Source organism: Mastacembelus armatus, chromosome 3 (genome assembly GCF_900324485.2).
Source record: "Mastacembelus armatus chromosome 3, fMasArm1.2, whole genome shotgun sequence".
Classification (NCBI taxonomy): Eukaryota; Metazoa; Chordata; class Actinopteri; order Synbranchiformes; family Mastacembelidae; genus Mastacembelus; species Mastacembelus armatus.
Window position 1 is genome coordinate 21,597,546 of NC_046635.1, and position 21,268 is coordinate 21,618,813.

The 21,268-nt window shown below is 40.9% G+C and overlaps 1 protein-coding gene across 5 annotated transcripts in view; it reads right to left on the minus strand.

Moving 5' to 3' along the window:
• Positions 1–21,268, minus strand: part of fto (FTO alpha-ketoglutarate dependent dioxygenase) — a 115,128-nt gene that overhangs the window by 55,986 nt on the left and 37,874 nt on the right. For all 5 annotated transcript variants that reach the window (XR_003294830.1, XR_003294829.2, XM_026293215.1 and 2 more), the window contains exon 8: positions 6,886–7,010. Coding sequence is in view for 3 of the 5 variants with exons in the window: in XM_026293215.1 (XP_026149000.1) it covers positions 6,886–7,010 (125 nt within the window). In the remaining 2 variants the exon portion in view is untranslated. The remainder of the gene's footprint in view (positions 1–6,885; positions 7,011–21,268) is intronic.

Here is a 21,268-nt window from a genome sequence, read left to right on the forward strand (position 1 = left end):
ATTATGCAGACTGTATTTTTAGTGAGTATGAGTATGCTTCTCATACACATATATAAGAGTTTCACTAATTGTTCACAAACTGACTTACCACATGCCAGCATGTATAATGAGTTCAAAAAGTGTACAATGAGTACAATTAGTGCAAGAAGTCCTGCACTGTTACAGTTTTAACCTTATATTTTATGGAGAACTGCGATCCATCTAAGAACAAACAGGATGTGGATCAGATAAACTGTAATGACAGTGTTTCTGGTGAGAACAACCTCCACCGACCCATATTGCTATTTTCTCTGTGTTTGTTTCACATGCCTGCCACACTTCCTCAACCCAGTCATGCTTTATCAGCTCTCTGGAACGTTAGGTTTAACCAGAAAGAATGTTCAGGTTTTCCTGGCTACCAGTAAAACAGGCCTAAACCCATTCCCTCACCCCATTCTCCTTCTTTACCACATTATCTTTTCTACATACAAATTTTGTTTCCATAATAAAAAAGCAGTATTTAATGGTCTTTAACTGTATCTGCAACAACTGTATTTAAATGTCTGTGCCTCTTTTTCTCCTTTTCTTTGCCACATTTCACTGCAAGGCTCCTATTGTGAAATGCATAATTAAGAAATAACTGTTTCAGTTATAACCTATAAGCAATTTAATGCTGTTGTAAGTTATTTAAGGATAAGTAAAGAAATTTAACAAAGAGTGTTATGCAGATTCTTGCAAGTTTCAAGCCTTCCAATCACACACCTAACCACAAAATAACGCATGTATCTTAACGGCTAATTACTGACTTGTTTGAGAACCAGGCAAGATAGCAGTAAGTACATATTTACATGAGTAGAAATTGTTTGTACAGTAAATAGAAGGTAAAGAAATAGCGTCATAACTCATCTTGTTCAAAGCACATTCTTGCAAAATGTACTTTCCAGCCTGGGAGCTAACTATGATGGGAGAACGATTTCTACAGCTACAGCAGCTGTGAGGTTCTGCTAAGGTCAGGCCATGTCATGCATAACTGACTGATTGCTAAACAAGGGTGGGTGCATAAGAGAAAAAAAAAATTCATAATTCACAGTCAGGCTCACACAAACACACACCTCACAAACACCCAGGCCACAGGCGATCTCACAGCATGCATGTAAACGATCTAAGGGACCGCACAGACTTGTTTTAGATAAAGACAGACAAATTAGACAACAGAGTCTTAGGCGAACCACTGCGCTTGCGCTAATTACAGACTGGCCACTGATGAAAGAGACGCATGACATGTCCTTATTTGTTTTCTCCTCCATTGCCCTGAAACAAGTAAACACAGCAATGTTGACGACGGTGATACAAAGAAAAAGACATGAAGACAAAAGGAATAGTGAACATGGTTGTGGAATCAGAGTTCCACCCACCACACAGGTGTTTACCCACCATCGCAGTGAACAAACCCCTCGGGTAAAGAGAAACAAGGGCGCAACCAGCAAAACTCTTAGCTCGTGACTGATGCCAAGGAAAACAGACTGAGCTGCCCTGTCTGTTCTGTTTGCAAAACAGGACTTCTGTTGTGGGATGATTTAGAGGCAAATTTGTGGCTGAATTTGAATAACCTCTCACCTCAAGTCATGGGCCTGGTTGACAACATGCCTGGATGCTAGTTAAACGTACTTATAAACAGTTTGATGCCACCGTCTCTTAACTGTACCTCACAAATCCTGTTTCCCAAACCTATCTGTGTGTAAGCTATTCAGAAAGTCATGTAATGACACCCTGCCTACATTCAAAAACTTCACAAAGCCCTCACAATCACTTAAGAAATGACAGCTGAAGACAGCTTTGTTTGAGATCTATGGGAACCTGTGCCCAGCAAACCCTAAACAGAGTGAGTTGTCAATATGGTGCCTCCATTTCTAAGGCTTTTAGAATCTCATTGGCCACAGACAAGGCTGTGGTTTGTCCATCTTTATTGTGGACATGACAGTGACAATCTTTCCAACTGCCATTCTGGGCAGGGCCCCTCCATTGTCTCCAAACTCCCCGTCCCACCCCAGTGCAGGAATAAGGGCGGGGCCTGTCAGTGACAGCACAAAAGAAATGTCACCACTCCTGGAATGAAGTGCCAGCTGACTATGGTCTCTCTCCTCCTTTTTCTGTGACACTATGCATCTCCACAGGGGTGCAACTGGTAGCTGACAATACCAGCGGGGTCATCCCCGGCTGGGCACAGCTTCAACCACAGCACTGTGGCCCCTGGTGACCCTTGTTTTTGATGACAGACTGGGCCTTTTGTATAGCAGTGCCCTGTCCAGGTGAGGACAAGAGAGGATGACAATAGGAGGAAACATAAAGCCCATGACCCTGTGGGGTCATGGGTCAAGCTGGACAGCTGAGTGATGAGTGCAGCTGTGGACACGTGGGCCTCCTTCTCCGTCCTTTAACTCTGCCTGCGATGTCAGCTGAAGTCGTCTTTGTCGTGAGATAAAGACCTCACTAACTCTCAACAAGTCAAAGAAATGTAATAAACCCAGGCAACAGATGTACTACACCACAGACCGTGAGTGATATGGGTCAGCTTTTTGTATATTCACTGGATGTGGAATGGAATTAAATAATAAAAAAGACATTTGCCTATTATTATTACAGAATTCAAATGTTTGCTTATTTACGTAAAAAATTCATTTCTTTATATATGTTGTCTATATGCTCTCTGTAGTAAACACAAAAAAATCTTACAAACATGAAAATTTTGCGAAGAATGTGAAAAATGTCCTCACCTAAGTTTATTTTCTCAGTTTAATATCCTGTACAGTGTTTCTGGGACCAACGGATGAACATGATTTATTTTCATCTCTGGCTGCACTTCCACAGAATTTGCCAGCTCCCCCTTGTCTCTTGATATAAACCTAAAAGGCTGTAAAATTGCAACACTTTAACTCTTTTCAGTAACAGATTGTGCCTGCCTGTTTTGCTCCCCTCTCTAATCTCCGGAGGAACAAGTCTGTATCAAAGAAGTATTTTAAAATTTGTTGTGTATTACCACCCAAAGCCTATTAAACAATGGGCACCTCCAAACTACCAGGATTCACACATCCTAAGCTTCCCAACTGTTTCTGATGCCAAAGGTCAATGGCTGCCTACTCTCCTACCGGCCCACACTGAGAGATGGGAGGACAGGGTTTGCCAAGTCAGGCACAAACCATGCTTTGGGTCATAAACACCTCTGCCTGTCTCCCCTCATCTTTTCTCCTCCACAAAGGTGAGTTGGGTTTGCACTCTGTTAATCTTTCACTACAGGCCCACTTGCCTTTACACTGGCCCACTGGAGAACAGAGGAGGGGAATGAAAGAAGGGTAGTAAAAGACGAGAGTGGATAAAAGAGCAGGAAGAAAAAGCCATAGAGAGGGCCAGATGGGCACCTTCACAGTCCATTTATCAAACCCAATGTGGCCCTCCCCTCCCCTCCCTGCTGCTCTCATGTCCTAAACCCCCATGTAATTCTGTAATGATTTTCATTATCATATAATGACCTTACAAAGCCTACAGCAGTTTGCATGGTCAGTACAAAATTCGCAGCTGTTCCCTTCAGTGTTTGCTTGCCGACTGTGACAAAGCTTTTTTTGTTGTTTTTTTCTGTTGGTCAGAGCAGTGACCTCTAAGCTACAGAAGGTCAGCATGAGGTCACTTTGTCCAAGAGATTTAAAAGTAGTCATACTGTAAACATACATTTTCAAAATACCATAGCATCTTGCCAAGTACCTACTTTTAGTAAGTTAAACAAGGGAAACAAGGGAAATTTGTTCGATTTGACTACTTCCATTGTTTGTCAGTTATTAGATCATTTAACCTGCAGTTGCATAGATGTGTAACAAGATGGATTTATATTTAAAACCTAATAATTCCAGTTCTGGTGCCACTGGGATGTGGTATTTCCTATATTAGGCATGTTCCCCAGAGGTTGTGCCTTGCTCTTCAATCTGCACTTCCTGTGTGGCACACTCAACTGCTCTGCTACGGTCCAGTCAACCACACACATACTGTAATAATCCATCTATTTCCAGGGAACTCACGGGGCATTTACCAAAGGGACACAGAGGGCAGCATCTATCAAAGAATTCACCATGTGCATCGGGAAAACCCAGTTACCAGAAAAGCTCATAAGAATAAAAAAGCAGTCATAACTTTGTTGGCTCAGAGTGAATGAATGGACTGCTTTTGCTAGCATGGCAAGCCGAGGCATCACTCATTCTGAGTGCCCATAAGTCACTTGTGAAGAACCACTGGTCACTGGGTCCAATTCCTCTTTCTTTACTTCTTGCTAGTGCTAAAAATGCCCCAGAGGCAAAAAAAAAATGGTTAGCCAGCAGGCCCACGTTGCAGCGCCCAGAGTGCTGCTTTAACTGGTGTTTAAGAAACAAAAGTCAGCGAGAAACTTAATCAATCAGTGCTAGTTGTTTATGTTTATATGCCTCTAGCAAGAGTCATCAATCATGTTTTTTTTTTTTTTTCACTTTTTTCCATCCTTTTGCAAGTATTATGTGGTGAGTGGAAACCATGAAAACAAAAGGCAGTATTATGATAAAAGCTTGCCTGTTGCATATTCTGTACATCTGTTAATAACATCAGAATGAATCAAATTAATTTCAAAAGCCCTATTTTGCTGAGTGCTTTTATGAAAATAAATGAAGGTTTGAAGAACATTTGATTGAAGTGAACTAAATTCCTTCACTTTGTATCTGTTCCTATAATATACTGTATCTTTACTTTTTCCGCTAAGTAGCAACACAACCTTTTCTTTCTCCACAAAGAATGAGTGAGGCAATTCTTAAGCCTCAGACGGAAATCTCTAAACAGTACCAGTACATCCCACTTAACATTGCACAGAGCCATGTTTTCAGTTTTGTGTAAATGCTATCTGTTGACAGCCACTTGACAGGATGACCTCTGGCTTTTTTGTAAGTGGGACAGAGGGGGTTAGAGACAGATATTCAATGTGTGTAAAGGGGAGAGGAGGTATCAGGAGCAACTGGAGTTCAAACGTTTTGTGTGAGTTGCTTGCCCTCCACCAAAACTAATCTAATCAGTCTCTCTCTGCTGATAGAATAAACGTCTGTCTGCCCTGCCGACAAGGACCGAGCATTTCCTGGCCTGTCTGTGAAACTAGCTGTCAGTATCTTAGGGTGGGCTGAGCAACGTCTAAGGTTAGACATGGTTAGTAGGTGGCAACATTGCATTGTGGGTGGTGGGGAGACGGTGCTGATGTTCAGTTGGAGATGGGTGTGGCGAGATGGTTTCTAGCTTTCAGCACCTGTATCTGGAATGCAACATGCATCAGAGCAGGCCCTTCATCAGACTTGTGAGGCGGCGGGCGTCGACACAGCAAAGCAAGGTGTGTGGAAACAGCTTGTTTACAAGGCTCATCTGGATGGGGCATAGTTAAGGGTCAACTAGAGGGGACAACTCAAAACAGAGGGGCGCTGTGGAAAGATGAGGGCAGCAACACAGCAGGAAATTAACATAAATCTTTCAAAAGAGAAAAAAAAAAGTTGCTTATAGAAATTTCTAGTCTGTGTATTCCGCCTCTGGCGCTTTTTCCCTCTTTAAGCTCTGGAACATGTCTGGTCCAAAGTGTGGCTGTTTCTGTGACACTAAGGTCAAATCTGCTGATAGAGACAATAAGCAGAAAAACCTATGTGAATACAATGCTAGTGTATATATGCATGCCAGTGTTTGTGTGTGTCCCTGCTAGTGCTGAGGGGGAGAGTGACTGAGAGACTGAACAGCTAAAATAACACCATGGTGTGTGTGTGAGGCCCTCCTTTATCTGAATGAATGGTCAGTGTTCTAATCCCTGCTCTCTCTGCCCTTATCTGGGAGGAAGGAAGTGACTAAGCTTATCCAAGACACACGTGTCGTTGTGATAGCTGTGATAGCTGCCAGGCCCACGAACCACAAACAAACGCCAACTACACCACTGGATACCTGCGGAATTCACATTCACATTTTTAGAAGGAATCATTGCCAACACACACTTAATGAAATTCAAATAATCCTTGTGGTGATTTCTGATTATTCAGGGTGTGATGACAATTGCTGAATTACACATGAACACGAACCATTTAGTGTTACTATCATTCTACATATCAATATCAATAGCTTTAGTCGCAGTGAGTGAAATAAATTATCACGCTTGCTTGTAACCTCTTTTTGTGTGCAATCATACTGTAGTCACATGTGCACCTAAGGTTTTTTGTGTCCCATTTCCTTAATTGAGGAAGGCATAAAAAGTTTGCTAAATATTTGTGTCTGTTATTTATTGGTTTTGATGCTTATATAAATATTCACATTCTGCCTGCTGACTCTTTACCCTTATGAAATCAGATTGTTTAGGAATATGGTTTAACTTGAGTAAAATCACAGTATAATTTACTTTGAGTAAATGTTTTTTTTGTTTGCCTATGTTATTTATAGGGTTTGAGCCTGGAAGCTCATACTTTTCTCTCACTGAAACAGCTAATAATCACCGCTGGCTGGTTTCTACAAACAACATGAACATGCTGCACTTTTTACCAATGAAATTGTCATGAACAATTTATAGATCTCCTGTGATCTTGTTTATAGGAACTAGAATAGAAAACACACATTTATATGCACTTTTCTGAGCGTTCTGCAGTAAAACCTGAATATGCGCTGTCTTTGTGTAAAAAACAAGAACATTTAAGATTTAAAATATTAAGCAGTAAGAAGTTAATTTCCAAAATAAGTTTGGAATAAAAGTTCCTGTGATTGATGGTGTTTCGATTATGCTCTTGCTACATATCACTAGAATTTATCTGTCTCAGACATCTGTCAGAGATTTATTTTTCGATGTCCAACAGACAGAACCAAGTTGGTGGTGCATTGTGTTACCTGTCTCTCCATGTCTGTCTTTGCTGGTGTCTGTCTGTCAAGGCAGACAGCAGAGTTTCTGCCATCTCCCTCCTTCCCTCCGCTGCCTGGTCCTCCTCCTCCACTGTAGTCAGGAACAGCATAGTCTGAAAAATAGAAGCAGGGTAGATGAAAAAAATAGAAGTTAAAAAAAAAAGGAAGTAAATGAAATGAAGCATAAACAACAATTGTATCATCTGAGCCACTGGGGGGGAAAAAGCCATTCCAAAACCTATCTAAATGTATTTTAAAACAAAAGAAAACTGGCTTCTTAAAACATTTATCGACTGGTTTACCAGGTACATCCTTGAAAACAATCAGCCTTTTGGCTCTGTCAAATGGTGGCTTGGTGGTTAGCACTGCTGCCACACAGCAAGAAGGTCCCTGGTTGGAAACCCAACAGGGGCCTTTCTGTGTGGAGGTTGCATCTTCTCCCTGTGGTCGTGTGCGTTTTCTCCGGGCACTCTGGGTTCCTCCCAAAAACACGTACGTCAGGTTGATTGGTGATTCTAAATTGAGTGTGCGTGTGTGTGGTTGTTCGTCTATATGTGGCCCTGTGATGGACTGGTGACCTGTATACTCCTGCCTTCCACCGGAATGAGCTGAGATAGGCTCAGGTGTAATCAGTCACAAACCAGCACGTGTTGCATATCCCTGTGCCCCTAAATAGGAATAAGAAGGTACAGATAATGGATGGATGGATGAAAATGTATGGAAAGACTACCTGACACAATTCCCTCCATCTCTGAGCTTCTATACTCAGTTTAGAAATTACACAGCTCTGTGCAAAGACTCTATTATAACATCCCTGGGATGGTGACATACAGTAAGTCTAGTATAAAGTCAGTTTCACATCAGAGGATGGGCAAATTACACCCAATATTAGAGTGTGAGTCAATTAATCACGTCCTGCACAGCACAGTGTAATGTGTGAGTATCCCCCTGTTGAACATGAATTACAGGCCGGCTTAAAGTGTGACGTGGCACATCAGTGCTAATCTGAGACATCCTGGCAAACCTTCGCCTCCAAGTCCTCCACAGCCTCTAAGCTGGTTGAGAAGGAGTCAAATGAAAAAGGATCTGGCAGCCCAAATTAAATGCAGTGCTGTCAGCCACACTCAAATCCCTCTTTCCCCTTACCGTCTCCCTCTTCTTCTCTACCCTTCACAGACTCTTTCCCTCTCTGAATATCCTTAAATATCTCCCCCCTCCTTCTCCCAGCCTCTGAGAAGTGATGGATCTGTAACTCTGACTGACTCTGACGCCTTGTTAAGAACAGTCTCTTCCTGTCACATCCACCAGTCAAGCACGTTCATTTCTTCCCATTAACAGTCACTCGCCTCCCCAGTCATCCAACCTTCTTTTCAAAAAACCCACAATGTAAGGGAACCTTCATTTATTCCCCTCTCCCTTTTTTAATCCCTTTCCTTGACAATCCACCTGTCTGTCTTAATTCATGTGAAGATAGGTTTGATTGCCTCTCTATGTGTCTCCAAAGGAGATGAGTGTGATTTTCAGACAGAGTAATATGCTTACTTTCTCCACACCACACAGGACAGGTGTCAAAACACGTGCTGGTTTGTGACTGATTACACCTGACTCGGAGGAGACACCAAAGATTACGGTGACCAGGAGGAAGCAGGGCCAGCTGTACTGCCTATGAAAACTGTATCTTTCAGTTTGGATCAAACCCTGTCCTCCTGGAATGAGTGACAGGCTAAGAAAGAACCAGAAAGTGCATTCAGACTGTATCACCATCGTAGCTGATAGACATCATACTGCCTTGGTGGCCATGTAGCACAGTTTGAATGTTTCAAGCACAGCGCTCAAGAGTAAGTGATTCGTAGTTGATCTGAAACCTGCTCTGGTGTGTTTCTGTGTGTGTCTAAGCTGTTCTCAAAGCTGCATGAAAGGAAAGACAGCACAGTCCCATCAGCTTAATTTTGAACAAAATTAAACTGAAGCCACAGCAAAAAATGAACTGTTAGACTAAGACAATACATCACGTTTGTACATCATCCCTTGTTGTGTATCAGAACCTATAAACTGATTGCCAAAATACAAATCACCAAGCTTTTCGACCCAACTCAGTGCGAGTGTTAACATCTGCCAAAACCTTCAAGTCTGCTCACCTACTCCATTAAACACAATAAACACACCAGCAGCAATAGCTTTAGAGGAGTGCATGTACTTTTGTGGGTGTGTATGATTCCTTTTATGTTTGTTCTATGTGATTGTAGGAGAGCCTCTAATGATGTGAGTGTGTGTTACCAAGCATCCTATCCATGAAAATGTGGCCATGTGTGTTTGCGTACCAGAGTGTCTGTGTGTATGATCTTGTGTTTAAAAGAGCCAGTGCTGAGAGAGGCCTTCAGGTTTTGCCCCAGGCTGATCCCCAGGTCATTTAGACACCCCACTGGTTGTTTACTGGTTAAGCCTGGCCTCAGTCAGCCTTAGCCAGACCCCAGCCCTTTATCTCTGGCTCTGTGTTAACATTAATCTGCCCTCTCTTCCCTTCTATTTACCCCTTGATGACAGTAGCTGTCCTCAGCCTCCACATCTCCCAGCCTGTTGCTAACCACATATGTCCACATCACCCAGGGCACATCAAGAGGTGAACGAGAGGACAAGGATGACCTGATACCCCTATATCTGGTCCCCAGACCCCAAACTCAACCCCATATATTTTACTACAGATAGGCAATAAACATTTCTGGCCCTGTGCAGGAGCAGGATAGGTAAACAAATGCAGCCAAGCTGAAGGTGATAGTTTGGTTGGTGGAGAGTTGGAGTGATGATAGCGTTCCAAGCAAAAGCTGGCTGGAGGGCAGCCTGGGGCGCCTCACTAACACCTCAAGGTAGGACTGTATCTTAACACCAACAAGCATCTGTCTATTCCATCATATAACAACATGTCAGTCATTCAATACAAAATAATAAAACAGGAAACTTATTTGTTGCTGCAAATAGCAGTGACAGGTCACATAATAGCTAGGAGACAAGTGCTCAAAGGAAGAAAGGTTAAAAAAAGACATAGACAGAACTCAAGGTTCACACTCAATAAAAAACAGCTTCTAGCTGACCACCAGGAAACAGTTAACACCCAATGAAATGCCATGGCTGACTTTAGACCAATACTTTTAGGGGACCCAGAGTACTGTTACGCTCACTGGCACTCTCTTATAAAGAAATCCTTTTATATTTGCAGGCCACAAACACTTACAAATTTAAATTTCACCTTACAGTTCTTTAAAGAAAAGGTTAGTGTAGAGCCCAGAATAGACAATCCAAATTATGGATGGTTATCTAAAAAAGGTTGGTGGCAAACAAACTCACCAGTAACACCACACATTCCCTGGGTTTTGGCTAGTGGCTGGTGATAGATTGCCTCCTCTCTTAAGTGCACCTCTGTCTGTCAGCCTGGCAACCACCAGGCCTGTCTCCCTGCCATTAGCATGTGCAACAGGCCCAGCGACAGGCCAGCAGCCTCCCCTGTCACTCTGTGTGCCAACATGTTTGTGTGCCCATATGGAGCTAGACATGGTCCTAACTAGTAATCCATCCTACTGTTTGTGACTGGCGAGCCACCACTGGGGCCTTTAACTCATAGTAATGGCATGCAAGAACTTTAAAACCTCCATGAAATTGGTGCATATTAAAAATGACATTTACTGCATAAAGAAGCCAATCTAATCAAACCTGACTTACACTATAGTGAGTAAGCAGCAATTCGGAAAAAAAAAATCTACCATTGAACTGCAGAAGAGCCTTTTTAACTTTCTGGCCATGGTTCAAATGTGTAATCTGGATCTATAAACAAATGGACTAATTCACTAAACAGTACAGATATTCTTTGTATAACATAGCATTTACCTAAGGTTTAGATTAAGATCCTCCACTGATAACCTTGTTTATCATTTCCATTATGTCAGATCTTGATCTTGCTATGAGCTTCACCATTTTATGTGGCTAAAATAAAATTATGTTTCTGTTTTATTAATGCTTTTATTTACCAGCTAGTAACTAATCTCTTCCTTTACAGTTACTGTAATACATTCATTTACCTCCAGCAACTTTTGCCACAGTTTAAGCTTATTTCACTGGCCTTTGGAAAAGGAGTTTGGCAGACTCTTAGCTGTGTCCATCTCCCTCTCCCCTCTAATACAAGAAACCAATATCACTTTGACCGCTGGTGGAAAAAGGCATCAAGCACCTTGCTCAGGGTAATGGATAGCTTCTGCTCACTGATATAAACAACAAGGGAGCTGTGATCCTGCCCAGGCCAATTCCAGTCTGGACAAACCCTACATGCTGCATGCCACCACAGAGTTACTTTAGTCTTGAGGGGGGTGGGGGTCTCCACTTGTGGAAAAATTATATTAGTCCAGGAAGAAATAAACCCAGACCACATTCACTTTTCTGTGACATCAGACTTGAAGTCATAAAAGTGTGTGTGCGCGTGTGTTTTTCTGCCGTCTGCCTGCTGTCACATGATTACAAATGGCTTAAAATTGAGGCATATCTGAAATTAAATTTACTCAGTTTCCATTATGTAAGATTGGTTGATAACGCCTGTTTGTGTGCATGCACTCGTGTGTGTGTGTGTGTAGGGAAAGAGTGAAGGGTGTCAGCATTGCTGGTCACAGTTGTCTCCCCAACTTTAAAGCCCCACAACCTTTGATTTTAACAACAAAAAATCAGGAAAGAAAATGTCAGTAGATAGTTCTATAAAATGTTCTCTCAAAGATGATTCAAGGAAGCATTTTCTTTTATTGTGCATGTGTATGTCTTCATAATCACCTGTGCAACGTTAAATAGTTTTTATGAATCTTAAGGAGAACTTCAGGGACCTTTCCAGGATTACACCAAAAGTCACTTTATTTCTAATCCTACAACAACAACAACAACAACAATAATAACAGATGAATCAATCCAGGGATATTTTACAGTTTTCTGTACCAATTTTTAGAAAGATATCTATTCTATACCTATTTATATTCAAAGCCCATCTACATGTTTATACAATAAAACAAGATATTCAAATTTCTTAGGACATCCAGAGAGCCTTAATTTTACTCCCTGTCTGTGCATTTGTGTGTGTCAGGGGTGCGTTTATGTGTTCTCGTGATCTCCGTGGTGATAGAAACCAAGCCCTTTCTGCCAAATTGACCCTTGCAAGGTCGTGGGCACCATCAATTATGTCAGCCAGTAAAATGGGCTTCGCTACACACAGCAGATTATATGGAGTGTAAAACATTAGAAAAATGTGTCTGAAATATCAGAGTAACACGTTTGAAGTGACAAAAGGTTGGGTGATGGGGGAGCCCTCCCAAAGAGGGAAGACCCCTGACAAGTGATTTTGTTTGAACCCATTGTAACACAGTCAAGTGGGCAGGGATGCATTCTATGGCCACAACAGCAGTCCATCTTCTAGGCAGAGTATAAGCGGGACGGAAGCACATATGCTTTCCACAGGGTCAAATGAAGCAGAACTCACAGGCTTTTGTGGCATTCCCTTTTGGTGGTGAGAATAAAAGGCATCTGTTGTTTGGTCGTATTCCAATGGGTCCACAAATATCACATAAAAATTCACCAGGACATTTCTTGCTAGGCTTTTGTCTCTTTCTCATGATAAGGAGTGTGTATCCAGTTGGTCCTAATGGCTGGACTACATAGTTTGTAGTCTGAATGAGCTCTCCATCAGGATGGGACAGGGGACGCACACTTGTGCAAACTCTTCACTGGCCTGGCAAGAATGCATCATCCATCCATCATGAGAAAGCTTTGAGAGGCGCTTTGACTAATTCACAACAATGAAGACAGAGTTGGACAGAGATGTTTGCGACGAGCGTGACACTCAAGCACCTTCTACTCTGTTAAAACCCCCTTTCTCTCTTTAAGTATATGAAAGCTGAGTCTAGATTCTAGCTAGATAGCAGATTGTGATCAGCACCTCACTCTCCTGCCAGTAGAAAGCTTTTTGCTGACTGGGGCCAAAGCCAGCCTTTCTAAGCCCTGGAGTTAGAGTGTTATATACACTGCACCATACTTCAAGTCTTCAAAAATGCTAAACCAATAAAAATGGATTCCATCCATCTAGAGACGCTCGCAGAGGAATTTTGTTTTAGAGGAGGGGTATGCCTACAGGGGCTGAAATGCAAGGCTATCAAAGTTTTGATTTACTACAAGAGGTCTGAAGTGTAGCGATTCTCCAGTTTTTGCATCTGGCTGCAGGCTGCTGTAGTGAAACTAAACAGAACCTCTTTTATTGCAGATTACTGACATCAAATATAAATTACATATAGAGGTACAGTGGAAAAGAATGACTATCTAAAGTAGGCAACATTAAGATTTTTTTTTTAATGGTACATTCGCTACAATAAAAACACTGTGTACTTATTTGCAGGCCATAGGGTCAGTGTAGTATCACCAAGAGACAAGCTCATTTAACTGCATTTTTATTACTAATTAAGGTTTGTGAGTAGGTTCTTTGTGGCATCATTGTACAGTACAGTCCAAGTACTGATAATGCAAAACACTTTACATTATGTGGCAAAAAACAGAAGTGTGTTCAATCGAATGCTTCCCAATGGATATAGGCTGGCAGCCCTGTTGCCTTAAACAATTCTCTCCACACTACACGGTTATACAGTAATAGACAATGGCACAAACCATGAAGCAGATATATATAACTGGATTACAGATTCATATACTCTGTAAGATGCTGTCCACTTCAATCTAGCCAAGAAGTCACAGACTCTCTAGCAGTTTTTACATTTAACACTGCATGTTCAACACAAACCATGGATGCCCTAAAAAATCCCATTCTTGAGTATATTGACATAATTTAATTAAAAAGAAAAAAAAGCACACTTTGGATTTGGAGTTACATCATGTGCCTAAATATATTGAGTTAAAATACCTATAGTGCATTGTATCTTGACACAAAAGAGTCAAGTTCAAGCTTCCTTTCATGGCATTTATGTTTGCTTATCATTGATATTAGGTTTAATCTTTCCACAAATTAGACCACAATAGTAATTCTGCTCTGTGACCAGTGTGCTGTGGGTGATCAGTATTTAGACACAGCCCCTGAGGACTTTTCCTACAAACACTCACTGCTTGGAATAATATTGTGTGTGAGTATTATTGTGTATGTGTATGAGTGACTGCTCCCCAAGCAGGGAGGCAGATGAGAGCAGCTAAAGGGTGTTTATGAGACTGTTAGCCAGAAGAGGATGCGGCCCTGCAGCTCTCACCCAAATAAAAAAGCCATTTATTACATCCAACATGACCCTCTCATTACACACAAATAGGAATTAATGAGCGCTATATCGGGCGCTCCCAGCGGAGCGAGGCGGGGCCCACTAAAGGACTAACGTTAATTACACTGTCCTACATCTCACCCATTTAACACCACCCGTCAGATCGCTCTATCTCCAAAGGGAGAACAGGAGAATGGAAGCATTGAACTACCTGGAAGGATGGCCACTCTCAGCTTCACCATTGTGGGAAATCCTAAAAAACTGCTTGATAAAGTGAAAGCTGCTTCTAGCTTTGTGTCTGCTACTGCACTCTGACATTTAGGCATAACGTGACTAATGAGTAAACTACTAAACCTAGCTTAGAAATGAGTGGTCACACAATCCAATGAAAATAAAGGTAAAAGTTATTAGGCTCCAGCAGATCCCTGTGACCCTGGTTAAAGGAATAAGCGGGTATAGAAAATGGGTCGATGGATGGATGGATGGATGGATGGATAGATGAAAGTTATTCTAAATACTCAATTGTAAAAGTCAATGCAAACTGTGCACAGTAACTTTTTTCTTGACAGTTTAACTATACAGTAGATGATGATAACTGATACTTTGGGTGTGCATATTTCTAGTCTTAAAAATGAATTAAAACCTGGAATACCACACATTTAAGGGGTGTTCTCTGAATATCAACAGCTCTTGTTCTGTAGTACTGGCTACCAGTGTTGGAATCTCAGTAGAGAAACTGGTGAGTAGAAGGTTAACGTAAGAAACAGTACTGATGGTTAAAACTACAAAAACAGACATGGGCTGTAAAAAATGGGATTTTCCTTACAGCGTTCACATAGGACACAATCTGCTTTACCAGACATATCAGGTTTGATCTCTGTTGGGTTACTTGCTTTATACTGTACATGCTTTGTTTTGAAAGGTGCATGTACAAAAAAAAAAAAAAAAAAAAAAAAAAACAAGGCATGAAACTTCCCAGAATACTCCCAGGACTCGTGCTTCCTCCTGACTATACTCACATACCCCCATCTACAACATCAGCTTTTCATTTCTTTCTGTTTTACTTTCTCTCACATGTTCTGTTTCCAGCTTAAATCTAAACTGTTATCTCTCTATTCCCCTCAACTCTGGAAATGCCAAACCCGTCTACCTCATTTCTTTTCCTAGTTCCACCTTCCCTCAAAAAAGTACACAATTATCATTAAAACCCTTTTTTCCCAGATATATTCCTTTTCTTTGCCTCTCTTCAAGTGTATCAGGCAATTTTACACCATCTTCCCATCTCTCCCCTCATTGTTTTCAAAGAAGGCTTTATATGCTTAAAACCCTGAACACGATAGCTGCTCTAGTGCTTTTGAAGAATTAGACACATACTCAGGTACTAAGTAGTTGCTGTTTTTCTGCACTAGTTGCAAAATTTGAAAAAAAAAAAAAGAAACAAATCTTGACAACACTGAAGACCTTATTCCTATGCCTAAGGGGTCATTTGGTGTCACAGTCATATTTGATTATTGTTTCTTGATTTGTCAAGGATTTGACCTTGAATATTTTCTGAAAATTCTTTGCCTTTATCTGCCCTTTTCAAATCTTAAGAAGGTATGTTATATTTTTTATCCCTAAATAGTTTTAGTGTGGGATTTTTTTTTTTTATTGTTCCCTTTGAGGACCTATAGTTTTCATTTCCATTAATCTTTTTAATTTATTGTTTCAATATGTGTGGGCGGTATGAAAACCCTCTGAGACGGGGACTGTGATTAGAGGCTGTACAAATAAATGTGAAATGAATTTGAGCTGACATGCAGATAAACAATAATAAGGATATCAACCACTAGGACTTGATGAGGATCCAGATTCAGATTCAATTGATTTCATTACAAGTGTGTGTTCAGAGTATGAGGGCTCTATTTTTGTTCACTCTGGCTTACAGAGCTCAGCACATCTCAATGTGTGTAATACCACGAACACCAGAAAAATTAAACAAGTGATTGACAATCTCTGGCCAAGAATTTAATATTCAGTAAGATTAACACTTCGCTAAACAACATAGATTGAACAAGAGAAGTAATTTTCTTTGTTTTTAGTGACAAATCAATGTGTTTTCTTGTGTCTGTGGTATTTTCTTTATATTCTACCACTTTGACACAGTTACCTAAGAGAGTAAACAATTACACCTGGATCAAAGTACTAGAATAATTAAATGTCAAGTGCTGGTTAGTAGTAATGTCTCCAGTCAGCTATAAGTGGGGCGGGCTTTGCTATGAGATGCTCTGAAATCTCTCTTTCATCTTTTTATACTTTCTCCCCCATCAAGGCGCTTTTATAACACACAAACACACACTCTTTCCTTGCATCTCCCTCTGTGTTGGTATGACACAGGAAGAAGCTGGGCCCTGAAGCCAACCCCGCTGTCCGCACTGAATGCGATTAAGCAGAGCAGTGATTAATCTGGGCTGCCCCATAATTCCTCTTTACCACTTTAATGGATGTTATCTCCCCTCCTCTGAAGGCTTATCTTGCTGATCTGGGCCAAGGATGAGGAAAGGGATAGGAAGAGGAGGGGGTGGCTATGGGTGGGGGGGGGGTAATCAAACAAAATCTGTACAGAGGTAAGTAAATGAATGAGTAAGAAAATAAGTAAGTAAATAAATAAATGCAGGGATTGGGGAAGCTGCTAAGCGGATAAGGCAGATCAGTCTCTGTAAAGTGCTCATTTGTTTTCTAAGAAGATGAGACAAGCCGCCTTCAAAGCCTGCTGATACAGTAAAAACACTGTCAACATCACAATTCACAGACAAACAAAATAAATTATCCAAACCACTGTCAATAAAGCTCCACACCCCCTCTTTGTAAAGATGAGGTGTTCTCTAGTCCTGGGTACAAAGACAAAAAAATAAGGGATTTTTAGAAATGTTGCCATTTTCTTTGATAAATGGTAGTGATGTAAAACAATAGCATTGTTTAATTTGTGGTCTTCACCTGACCCATAGGGCTGACATAAGTTATGTGATGGCTCTAATAAATTCCAATACATTACATGCCCAATAGAAGTTTGCTCAGGTCTGAGTCTACCATAAGAATGAAAACGCAACTCTCCTTGCCTAAGGTTTCGGGCACAATGAGGCGCATCTTATTATTGAGAAATAATTACACACATATATGAGGAATCATTTTAATCATTCTAAATGCTCCACAAGGGATCGTCCTCACATAGAAAAGATGAGTTGGTAACAGGCTATATTAACTAGCAGACAGTAATAGATAGTAAAACGCTACGGACTTTGACAAAACTAAATAATATGGCTTCCAAATAAACCAAGGACAGTTGACTGAAAAAAGTGATACTGAAAGGCGAAAGACTGAAATGATTTAAATGCATTAAGAGTCACCATTTAAAACTGTTAATCCCATGTGTTCACTGAAAACAGGATAAGTACCTTCACCATAAAGGTTCTTTTAAACTTTACTAAATGGATACATTGGAATCAACATATGTGTGTGTGTGTGTGTGTGTGTGTGTGTGTGTGTGTGTGTGTGTGTGTGTGTGTGTGTTTTATTAGTGCATCTGTGTCATTGTTTTTGACCTTCTATACCTGTGTTCCTGTGTCTAAATGCCTCTGTGAGACGATAGCAGACAAGTGACAGGGTTAAACCTGTTCATAGCTCCTTTTTCTTCCTCGCTGTGGTTTACAGTGATGTTGCAGATTCTGTCATAGACAAACCTCTGTGGGATTTCATTCACTACTAGTGTACATCTTTAGGTACAAAGCTGCAGGCTGCAATGGCTCCAGGTAACATAAACGCTCCCTTCAAGCCACCGCGTATCTGCCCATGAAAATTCTCTAAAGGGGTTTAAGCATTTACGTAGAACACTATCAGGCACTGCTGAAAATTCAGCTTACCCTGTTGAATAGGGACTTCAAAGAGAATTGCAAATACCTTTGCACCGCTACATTTTCTTTCTCACTCTCTCTCTCTCTCTCTCTATGTCTCTTCCTGCTTCTTTTCATTTTATATTTTCAACCACAAGCTGCTGTGTGATGTAAAATGTATTATCAGCCATATATTTCCTCTTTAAATGAATAATAACAATAATCTTTGAGTAATTTCTTTTTTATACAGCTCTGTCTAAATAGGGCAAAGCAAGCAATCTAATATAGAGCCGTGGGTAAACAAGGCCGTGCAATAATGAAGGTGCGGATTAGACCTCTAGTCTATGTTGTGTGATAAGCAAAACAGCTACTACTATCCAGGTAGCACCATATTGACTGTCAATGAAGGATAAAATATCGTGCAGGTTTACATTTGTTTTCTTAAGTCACAGTATGGACACACTGTGCAAAAACACACAAACCTAGTTGTGTACACGCAGAAAAAAATATACAAATAGCATGTATGTGTGTAAGAACTGAAAAGAACTGGAAAATAATAAATGTATCAGCCTATATGTGTGATACAGAGCTTAAAATGCAAAACAATATGATGCATAAACACTGTAATTTAATGTTAGAGATAATAAATGGCTTCATAATGAGCAATAAAAATGGTCTTTAAACAGTTTACTGCTTAGTTCACACTTATAATTAATCTGTGCTCCATGTGTGCATATAAAGTGGGTATAAAACTCTGCTCGACTGTGCAAGTAAAATGGCAAGCGAAAGAGAAAAATGACTGCTGGTAAACATTTGCAACATGATTCAACTGTGGCCTCTAGCTTTCGAAATATGCTGCCTTTTATCCCTAAGCTGGACCAGTACGGCAAGCTTTCCAAATAATACATTACAAAAAATTGCACCCTGAAATTATTTACGGTAAAATGCACAACAGAAACCATAACATTTATAATGTTTTACAAACCCATCAAATAAGTGGAGAGGGGATTAATTGCCCTGGCCCGACCTTAAAATAATTATTTTGAGCGGTGCAACTCTAAACTCCAATGAAATTGATACACTTTGATAATTAGATTCTTGGCACTGACCCGCTGAAGTCAATAAAGGTTATTAAGGCCAATTGCTGTCTAAACGCATTATGGGCAGGGTAAACTGTCCGTTGGAGGACCCTGCTACTCCAGCGCCAATATGATAATCCATTCTCCGTCCTGAGGGTTTCTTCCCTAGCGCCTGTGTCTCCACTCTGCCATACAAAACCAGATTGGATTCGCTTAACCTTTCCAGGACTTTGATCAAATGAGCTCACACAGCAATAACATTTACATTGACCCCCTCACCCTCCTCCCCCCAACTACACATACAACCCGCTTCTCGCTCTTTTTTTCTGCCTCCCGCTCTCTGTGTCACTTTCTCTACAGATTCTGCCTACAGCTCACTAGCCTGAACCCCCCCCCACCCAGCCCCACCTGAGCACCCACTCTCCACACACTAGGTCAATAACCTAATCAGCTATCGATGGCACCGGGGCCAGGCTGTGTATGATTGCACTGGAGCCCTCTCCAGCAGCCCAGATTGTTTCCGAAGACTGTTATTATAAAGCGAGGGGGGAAGATGAAATGGTCACCAAGCGCATCACTACACATATTCTCACCTTCATTATAAATCAGAGGAGGTAACTTTTGTACACAATGAAAAAATGATAAGTGTGTGTACTGCATGTACACATATGTTTGTGACCAAACAACAGGGAGTGACAAGTTAGGTGAATGGAGTAGAGGAAGACATGGCCCCGATACCACTTCCTGTTTTCTATATTTTGAAGTATACAAATGCATTCAACTGAGTGAATCCCATTTATTATGAAAGTAGATTAATTTCCTTGATATGTGTTGAAAAGATCACCATCTAACAATGCCCGTCCTCCTGTCAAATGAGGGAGAAAATGTGCGAAAGAGACAGAGATATGTTGAGCGAGTGAAGGACAGAACAAGAGAAAGGAAAACCATAAAGAGAGACAGAGAGGGAGAGGGAGACGGAGTGCATTGAAATCTCTTTGCATCCGCGGTGGCTTTTGAAGTTGTGAGATGAGCAGCCACAGAAGTCAGGAAAGTGACAAATTAGGGAAAAAGCTGTACTATGCAAGCAGAGCTGCTAAATCAATTAAAGTCATGCCGAGTGCATACATTAACATCAATGGTGCACACATACACACACAAACACGCACAGGACAGGAAAAAAAAAAATAGATGTGCTCATGGGCTCATCGCTGTCGCTCTCCCACAGTGAAAAGAGGAAAGATAAAAAAATGCCACAGCAGTATTTAAAATATTCTGCATAAAGCCAAGACTCTCTGTCTATTGTCAGTCAGACGGAAGCTATTCATTGTTGCTAGTTTAAGGAAATGTCACTATTGTATGATAGCCATGATAGCAGACTCCTGAGGGAGCATCAGGCTGCGAGTCATGCAGGTCTAAATGGACTCGGCACCCTGGAGACAGGGGAACGTAAAACCTTTAAGTTAATGTCCATTTTTTCCACCCTCCAGAAACAACCTTTACCCTATATACACTAAACTGTCCCCACCATCTCCTGCACACACACACTTACACGTTATACTTTTGCTGTGCATTCACATCCAAACACCTACACTTTGACAGTGTAATCAGCAGCCCATCTCTTTGTTTCTATTAAGGAGCCACATGAATTCATGAGGTACAAAAAAAGAGGCGAGCAACCAAGTGGACTTGTTTTGTTTTGCTCTTTTCTTTATTTATTTATGTATTTTATCAGAATGTCATTCAAATGGAAGGATGAGTATTTGCATGACAACAGGATGAGGAGCAGAGAGGGAGCCCCAGGGAGAGACAGTATCCATAAACAGGAGCTAGTCCCCCATATTGCAATATTCTTCATACAGACTAACAAACGCATACATAGCCCAGCGCATCCCAAAACACTGTGTGCTAAATATGACAATAAAGAGAGGAAGTCTGGCTGTTTGTATAGCTATTCTAGCAGAATAAAACAATACGTTGTTTTATTGCTACAGCACAGTGTATAAAACAGCACAGTGTCATTTTATAACCCCTATTTAAAGAGACATATATTTGTTATTTTAAAATACCCATGGTGATAACAAATTTGACAAAAATAATGCTGTATTAAAATATACTCTGCAGGCAAGAACAGAAAAATCTAAATAAATAAATG